Here is an 8,048-nt window from a genome sequence, read left to right on the forward strand (position 1 = left end):
TTTATAAAATCATATTATATTATTTTAATTTCAATATATAATTTATTTAATTAAAATTAAAATAATTTAATTCAATAAATATAATTTTTTTAAATAATTTAAAATAATTAATATCTTTTGTTTAAAAATAATATATTTAATATTATTTTTTAGATATATATATAAATTAAAAATATCAAATTTATTTATAAAATTATATTTTATTATAGATAAATAAGTAAATCAATATATATTTTTACATATAATATAATAATTATTTATATATATAATACATTTTTTTAGAAAATAAATTATTATTTTAAAAATAAAATTTATTTTAATATCTGCAATACAATAATATTTAATAATTATTTATATATTATATTTTTTATATTAATATATAAAATTATAATTTTTTAAAAGATTTTTTTATTTATTAAAAAAATTTTTTTATTCAAATTATTTAAAAAGTTTATATTATATTTAAATATAAATTAATTTTAAAATAATAAATTAAATTAAAATTTATTAAAATCTTTTATAAAAATAAACTTTTTACATTTATTTTAATTTTAAAAATTTTTTAATTATAAAAACTTAAAATTTAATATTTAGATATTTTTTTATAAAATATATTTTTGTAAATATATATATGACTAATTAAAATTATTATAATTTATTAAATATTTTTTTTTATAAAAATTAATTCATTTATATAATATTAATACTTTTTTTTATTTTTAAAGATTATTTATTTTATTTTCATTATTTTAATACAATATATAAAAACGACATTGATTTTTTTTTTTAATTTGGTCAATATTTCTTAAATAATATATTTAATTTTTTTTTTTTTTTTTAAAGAAATAAGAAATATACAATTATTAATATAAAAATATATATAATTAATTAATTAATTTAACTTAAATTAAATATTATTAATAATATAATATTTATATTTATTTTATTTTTATTTTTATTTTTATTTTTATTTCTTATTTTTATTTTTATTAATTTTTTTTTTTTTTTTTGTCATAATTTTTTTAATATTATTTTATATATTTATGTAAAGATATTAATATTTAATTTAATAATTAATAATAATTATAAAGAGAAACTAAAAATATATAAAATTATTTAATTTTAATTTTTTTATTTATATAATATTATATATAAAGATATTTTAATAATTTTTATATATACTTATTAAAGTATTTCTAAATTATTTAGAAAAAAAAAAAAATTAAAAATATAATTAATTATGTAAAATTTTAAATATTTGAAATGAAATTATTTTTTATTTAATGAAATAATTGTACCAGATTAATATTTTATTTTTAATGCTTATTCACATTTTATTTTATAATTTTAATGAATTTTATATATGCTATTTAATTGAATCCAAAGGATTTTATAAGAATGGTTTAAATTTTAATATTTATTAAACTTATTAGATATCTTTTATACTTTTTGTTATTTTTTATTAAAATAAATAAAATAACAATTTAAATACCTTTCTTTTTGTTTATTTTTATTCGAAACTCCGTTAAACTATTTATTCTATTTTAATTAAACTTTAGGTTATTAATTAGAAATATTTTCCAAATTTAATTTTATTGAATCCATATCAATGTTTCCTTTATTTATTTATTAAAAAAAATATATTATAAAAAAAAATGAAAATATACCATTATGATTTTAATCTATTTTAGATAAATATTCATTAAATAGCTAATTTAAATAAATAAAATATATAAAAAAATATTTATATTTATATATATAAATATATATAAATAAATATTTAAATATATATTTTTTCATTTTTTTTTATATTTTTATTTATATATAAATATATATATTATATTATATTATATTATATTTTGTACATTTTTTTTTATTATCTTTTTCTTTGCTTCTGCTCTTTTTCTTTATCCTCTTGATAATCGAATTTATTTATTATCTTTTGTTAGTTTTGACTTAATTTTATCTTTTCCTACTAATTTAGATAATTAATCGTTTGTTTATATTTTATCTTAAAATTTTTAAAATAATAAAGCTTTATTATTTTATAAATGAATTTTTTTTTAATTTTCAGATTCTTTTTTTTGTTTAATTGAAGACTTTTTTTTCTTTTCTTTTTGAATATTTTTAGAAATCTTTATTTTTTCGACTTTTTTAATATTTTTTTAATTTATTTATTCTATTTCAAAAGAATTTTGTTGCTAATATTCAACTTTTTCATTATCACTTTCAATTTCAAATTTACCCATTTTTAATCAAATATATATAATATTTATTTTTATATATAAAAAATATATATATATTTTTATATTTTTTATATTTAGTTATTTTTTTCTTCTTTTTTATAATTTTATTTAATTATATATTTATATATATATTATTAATGATTAATTATTTAGTTTTATTTATTTTATGTCATTTAATTTGTAGAAATACTGATAAATTAATTTTTTTATTATCATTAAATTATTAAAGAATTAAATAAACAAAAAAACTGTAAAAAATTACCAATACTACATTCAAATGCCTAAAAGAAGTAAAACATATATTAAAAAGTTATACTTTTGATTATTAATATATAAAAAAGCGCCTGGAGGAGGATTTGGATATATTTTCGGACAATAAAGATTTAATTATGGCTAATTTGAAAAATAAGAATAAAATTAATAAATTGAGTAATAAAACTAATCTTAATTTTTTTTTTTTCTGAATTAAAAAATACGTTTTCTTTAGGACTATAAATTATTGTTGAATTTGTGGCTACAAATCATACATATTTATAAGAATAATAAAATATTAAAAATTAATAAAATAGTTAAACACATAATTAAAAAGATGATATTTAATTTGCAAAAGTATTAATAATATATGAAACAAATATATATATATATATATATATATATATATATATATATATATATATAAATTATTAATTTTTTTGTTATTTATATTTAATTTATTTTTATAGTGATGCGGATGTCTATGGTACATTTTATAAGATGAAACTTAGCTTATTTACTATATAATCAAATTAACTATTATATATAATATAAAATTAATATACTTAAAATCTATATACTTAGCAAAATCAAAATAAATCATATATTTAATTATTAAAATTTAATTACAAGTTTTTAATTATATTATTTTTATTATAAATTAAAATTTATGATAAATATTTATCTAATAAATTTTTTAATAACAAATTAAAGAAATATTTATAATATATATTACATATTTTTTATTTCTTTATTATTAAATTTAGAATTTTTAAAATTCCAATATTTGATAAACTATTCTAAATATAAAAAATATCTGATTACTCATTAAATATTATTGAAATATAACAAATATAAAAAAAAATGAATTTATGAATAATAAAGAAATTACATTTTTATAAAATTCAATAATAAAATGAAAAAAATATATAAAGATAAATTGAAAACATTTAATAATAATAATATTAAAAAATATAACAAATATAATAATTTTAATAAGATAATATAATATAATTTTTTAATAAGAAAAAAAAAAGCAAATAAAAATGAAACACTTTTAATAAAAGAAAGAAGAAAAAAAAAATCATTCAATATTTAACATTTCTTTTTAAATAATTTCCAAAATCTTCTAAAAAATTTCATCAAAACTCATTTTCCATCCTTCATCACTTTTCTTAACTTTCATATAAAGCCTTCCTTATTTTTTCTCTTCACCATTCTTAATTTTTAAAAAAGCTTCTTCCGCTTTCCCACTTTTTTCATCATCATCTTTTTCAAAAAGATATAAAGTAGCCCAAGAATCGACAATGTCTGGTCTTTCCAAAAGTGATTTTTATATCCATTTTCTAGCTTTTTCCATTTTCCTTTCTTTCCAAAATAGCTTAGCTACACTAATATTAACATATGGATCCTACCTGCATTTATCTAAAGCTTCCACAATTTTTTTTTTCCTAGTAGCTTTTGGTTCTAATTCAATTGCATATGACCATAACTGACTATAATCAGGGCATTCTTTAAGTCCTCTAGCAAGCATATATCTCGCTCCTTTTTTATTTTCTGCTTATGTTTCCAATTCTACTGCTATACACCATAATTCAGGACATTTAGGTAATTTTACCCTCGACTTTTCTAATATGGGTCTTGCTCTAGGAAAGAATCTGTGATTCATCTCTAATTCTACATATCTTATTATCAAAGTGGTTGATAAGGGGTTAAATCGTATTCCCTTTTCGAATATTTATCGAGCAGCGTCTATTGATTTAAATTTATAGGCTATTTTAGCTAATAAAATGAACAATTTTTCATCTGTAGGGAATAAACTTATTGCTACTTGGGCATCTTGGAAGCTTTTTTATAAAGAACCGAGCTAATATTCCAATTTAATAGCGGCTATATATGCCTCACATGTGCCTACATTTTTGGCTTTTTGGGCTACAAGTCTTGCTTATTCTAATTGATTATTTTATTTGTAATTTTTTAAAGATAGGATTAATATTTGGCTGTTTTCCGGTAAATTTTTTTCAGCCTCATCTATTATTTCTCTTATATTGAAATTTTTCCAGTGAAACTTAATTCTTTAAGTCCAAAAAAATTCATAAAAAGGATGCTATTATGTCGCTGATTGTAATTATTTATTCAAATTATCCTTACTTTTTCCAATATTTTTCTCAAAATCAATGGTTTTTTATATAATAGTTAAATTTTCGGGGAATAAAACATCTATACCATATTCATATATTGCCCTAGCAGTATTTATGCAAGTCCTCTAAATCATGCTTTGGGCTTCTTCAGTAAATACACGCTCTCTTTCAGATTATTCGATCCCGTCACCAATTACTGCTCTTATTATAGCCACACAGGTTAATGGATTACCACTTTTTTCACAATAAGCAGCTTCATCAAGCCAATCTTCTCGATTAATAATATATCCTCTAAAAATATATATATTTAAAACGTAAAGATTTAAATAATAATTTATATATAAATAAATATATATATATATAAATATATATATATATATAAATATATATATATATATATATTTATAATATACCTTCTTTTATATAAATCAATAGCTTTTTATAATAATTCAGTAATTTTACTTTATGGTTTTCCATCTGATTCTTCTAATTTAGCTGCATTTATCCATATTGAATGTTCCTAAGGTAGTGCTTTTCTTGCTCTATTTAAAACTGCTTTAGCGTTTTCATAAGTTTCTAATTTAGCCAAAGCTAGCCACATGTCGAGATCCCCTGGAATACATTCTACTGCTTTATAGAGTAGTATTTTGGCTTCTTTTTCATTTTCTAATTGTATTAGGTATTTCCATAATTTTGGCTAGTCAGGTATATGCTCTAGTGCTTTTCTTAAAACTTTGATTTTATTTTCCTTTAAAACTTCTCTATCGGCTGCCGCGAGCCATATCTTTAAACTTTTCGGTAAAATCTAAGCTGCTTAAGCCAATATACTTCTTGCTTTTTCCGGGGTTTCCAACCTTGCAATTTCAAGCCATAAATCATCTGATCTCTCGCATTATTTAAGTCCTTAATAAAGAATATTTCTTGCCTATTAAATTTTTCCGTCTAACTCTTCGATTCTTGCCGCCCCAATCCATCCGTTTGCATTTTTAGGGTCTACATTTACCACATTTTTCATTAATTTTCTCGCTCTTTTAAAATCTCCGATATCTGCTTCACTATTGACTATTTGTTAATTTAAAGAAGTCAAATAACCGGATTTATCAACTGTAGAAATACCACTTACAGAATCTATGCTTTTATCTAATTTTGCAGTTAAGACTGTTTAATTTGCTTTTCCAATATCGTTTAAGTTTAGGTTTAATTAGGATTGAATTTCTATTGAATTTTAGATTTATTGTTCTTTTCGAGCCGAATCAATTATATGGTCCGGAACTGGCACATATTTTTCCTATTTTTTTTTTTTAATGGAATAATCTTATGCTTCTGGAATTTTCATCCATTCATCTTCTGTGATTTTTCCTAAATCACGTTTTAAATCTGCAAATTAATAGGCTACGGATGGGTTATTTTCCATTATTTTTTTAGTCTCTATTTTTTCTTTTTTTTCTTTGCGTTTATGTCGACGTTAATTCATATAATCGTCAACAGATTTGAACACTTCATCGGCTTAACGATCCTCGTCGTCGTATTTTTCACCGTTGAATATATTTTCTTAATAACCACTCCATTAATCAAATTAAACATAATTTGCAGGACCTATGTCAGAACGAGTGATAAAACCCACTGCTCCTCTAGCTAGACCTGCTACATAATTTGGTGGAGGGGGACCGAATTCGGTTTTGGCGTATTGGTGGCTCATTTTTTTTATTTTGATTTTTTGTGTCTATTAAATTATTGGATTTTTTATATATATATATTAATTTTTTCTTTTGATTTTTGATTTTCTTTTTATTTCTTTATTTTTGTTTGTTTGTTTATTTTATTTTAAAAGAGGTATATTATTTTTTGATTTAACAATTTTTTTTTTTTTTTTTTTTTCTTAAAAAAACAAATTATAAAATATTTCACAAAAAATTAAAAATAAAAATTTATTAAATTATAAAAATAAAATCTATATAAAAATAAAAAATTAAATAGATTATTATTAAAATATATATTAATTAGAAATTAAAAAAATAAAAAATTAAATTAATTATTATAATTTAAAATTTAAAAAAACAATACTTTTTCAATGTTTAAATACATTTTTTATATTAAAAATATTGAGAATTTATAAAAAAAATATTAATTAATTTTAAATAAGTAATAGATATAACTTTTTAAAAATCCAAAATTAATCATTTAAATATTAAAATAAAAAAATATTGAAAAAAATCAATAAATTAGTAAAAATAATAATGTTAAATAAGTGTTTATATTAAAGATTTTTAAATATGCATATATAATATACTATTTAAAGAAAGAAATATACATACAATTTATAATAAATTTAATTTAAAAAAAAGGAGAAAAATTATAAATATTTATAAAAAATTAAAATAATAAAAGTAATAAAAATAAAACAAGAAAGTAATAATTTTCATAAAAATTTTAAATAAGTAGTAGAATTGATTTTTAAGTTTTTTTGTTTTGTTTTGCTTTGTTTTCATTATTATTAATTTTTTATAAAAATCATTGAAAACCTTCAATTCTAAATAAATAACTATAATAAAAATTAGTTAAAACAATTAACAAAATACTAAACACAATTAAATCATCAATAACTCCGAAAATTCCCAAAATACACTCAGGTAGAATGTCCAGAGGACTTATAATATATAAAAGTCCAATAATAAAATATTAAGATGAACAAATTTAAGATAGCATATATATAATCCCTTCTTGAGTTCTTAAGAAAGTTAATGTTTTTTTAATTAAAAAAGGTGCATCATATACTATATTAAAAATCTTTGTATATATTAAAAAATAAAAGTTATAATTTTCAATTTAAATAAATATATAGTATTATTTTACTGATCTATTTTTTTTGAATATGTTTTATTGTATAATTTTATTAATTATAAAGAGTTGCATATATATTCTTTTTCTTTTTTAATTATATTATCTTCTATATAAAATCTATTTATTTATCTTCTACATATTGGACATTTTAATTGTTAATATTTTTTATTTTCCAATAACTCATAATACAATTTCCTTTTTAATTATGAATAAATGTTTTTTATGCTTTTTATTTTTTTTAAAAAAAATACCACAATAAGTATGTTCACATGTCGATGATACTTTTTCAGAAAATTATTATAAGCAAATGGAACATAGGCCTTAACAAAATTTGGAAAAATTAGGCATTTCATCTTTAGTATATTAAGGAAAATATTTTATTATAGGTTGAAGTAAATTATAAAAACAATTAATTGCAAACTTATATAAATCAAAAGATATTAAAATAAATGAAACGGATATTATCATTAATTTTTTGATGCTATCGTTTTCAATACCTTGCATTTTAAATTTTTCTTATTTTTATATATAATAATTAAATAATAATGTTATTTTAATGAAAAAAAAA

General features: G+C 17.4%; 1 protein-coding gene across 1 annotated transcript, besides 16 other annotated features; it reads right to left on the reverse strand. All coding sequences in view use genetic code 6, as the record gives it.

Annotated features, from left to right (window-relative positions):
- Positions 1–23: 23 nt before the first annotated feature.
- Positions 24–109: a microsatellite.
- Positions 60–151: a microsatellite.
- Positions 152–272: 121 nt separating this feature from the next.
- Positions 273–320: a microsatellite.
- Positions 321–458: 138 nt separating this feature from the next.
- Positions 459–504: a microsatellite.
- A 427-nt stretch (positions 505–931) lies between these two features.
- Positions 932–973: a microsatellite.
- Positions 932–991: a microsatellite.
- Positions 932–1,006: a microsatellite.
- Positions 938–1,010: a microsatellite.
- A 741-nt stretch (positions 1,011–1,751) lies between these two features.
- Positions 1,752–1,792: a microsatellite.
- Positions 1,793–1,828: 36 nt separating this feature from the next.
- Positions 1,829–1,859: a microsatellite.
- Positions 1,860–2,257: 398 nt separating this feature from the next.
- Positions 2,258–2,320: a microsatellite.
- A 557-nt stretch (positions 2,321–2,877) lies between these two features.
- Positions 2,878–2,924: a microsatellite.
- Positions 2,925–3,582: 658 nt separating this feature from the next.
- On the reverse strand, positions 3,583–6,422 carry IMG5_116710 (pre-mRNA splicing factor, putative; the record flags this gene model as incomplete). Its single annotated transcript, XM_004034579.1, has 2 exons — positions 5,053–6,422; positions 3,583–4,930 (listed from the first exon to the last, which is right to left on the reverse strand). Exons 1-2 carry the CDS (start codon positions 6,336–6,338, stop codon positions 3,583–3,585), a joined length of 2,634 nt encoding a protein of 877 aa, XP_004034627.1. The 5' UTR covers positions 6,339–6,422.
- Positions 4,963–5,040: a microsatellite.
- Positions 4,975–5,051: a microsatellite.
- A 126-nt stretch (positions 6,423–6,548) lies between the features above and the next one.
- Positions 6,549–6,607: a microsatellite.
- Positions 6,549–6,614: a microsatellite.
- The last annotated feature ends 1,434 nt before the right edge of the window (positions 6,615–8,048 follow it).

This window comes from Ichthyophthirius multifiliis (assembly GCF_000220395.1).
Source record: "Ichthyophthirius multifiliis unplaced genomic scaffold scaff_1120509250947, whole genome shotgun sequence".
NCBI classification, from domain to species: domain Eukaryota; phylum Ciliophora; class Oligohymenophorea; order Hymenostomatida; genus Ichthyophthirius; species Ichthyophthirius multifiliis.